General features: G+C 41.6%; 1 protein-coding gene across 1 annotated transcript; it reads right to left on the bottom strand.

Moving 5' to 3' along the window:
- Positions 1-14: 14 nt before the first annotated feature.
- SARC_14393 (hypothetical protein) lies at positions 15-218 on the bottom strand (the record flags this gene model as incomplete). The annotated part of the gene is made up of 1 exon (XM_014291474.1): positions 15-218. A coding segment is annotated over one exon (204 nt), but the record flags the coding sequence as incomplete, so codon positions are not given.
- Positions 219-724: the final 506 nt, after the last annotated feature.

Raw genomic sequence — 724 nt, 5'->3', positions numbered from 1 at the left:
ATATATAGGCATAACTATACATACAACAATAGGTAATTATCACGTACCTTTGTGGAGAACTCGTATGCGATAGTCTCCAGGTTGAGTTGGTCTGCCATAGTACTGCACTGCAGTGCTAGACTGAGCGAGAGACTCTCATGGCCCGCATTGGCAAGCGCTGTTATCGTTTGGTGTGCGTATTGGAAGAGTTTCTGCACTTTCTTGGACCACTTATCATCCTGAGACGACCAAAGACACAGACACAGAAAACGGAAAGGTTGAACAACCAGTATGTTAAAGAGAAATACACATGGTCGTTTTGGTCGCATACGTAGAGCGTTTTAGTCGCATACGTAGAGATCTTGGTTGTTCGTTTTGGTGTGCGTTTAGGTGCAGTTTCTGTTCTTTCTCGGGCCATTTGTAATTGTACTGAGACCAAAGAGGGCGGGGCAGAGATAGACATTCGTATGTGGAGAAGTGCCACTGATTCACTGGTTAATACACATGCTGAATGAGAGCTGTTTATGTGAGTGTACTATATATATACAATTGAATGGATATGGTTCAATTAGATTAACATGGGCATGGCACACACTACACGCATACAACACTCACATCACATAAACAAAGTGTATGTAAAATGAGTGTAGTATATAATTACAATACGTATATACACACCACTCGTACTACACTCACTTCATTCTGTAAGGCGTTGTAACGTTTAATGCTAGTGCAATACACACAC

Source organism: Sphaeroforma arctica (assembly GCF_001186125.1).
Source record: "Sphaeroforma arctica JP610 unplaced genomic scaffold supercont1.4569, whole genome shotgun sequence".
Taxonomy (NCBI): Eukaryota; class Ichthyosporea; order Ichthyophonida; genus Sphaeroforma; species Sphaeroforma arctica.
This window is presented reverse-complemented; position numbering and strand designations above follow the sequence as displayed.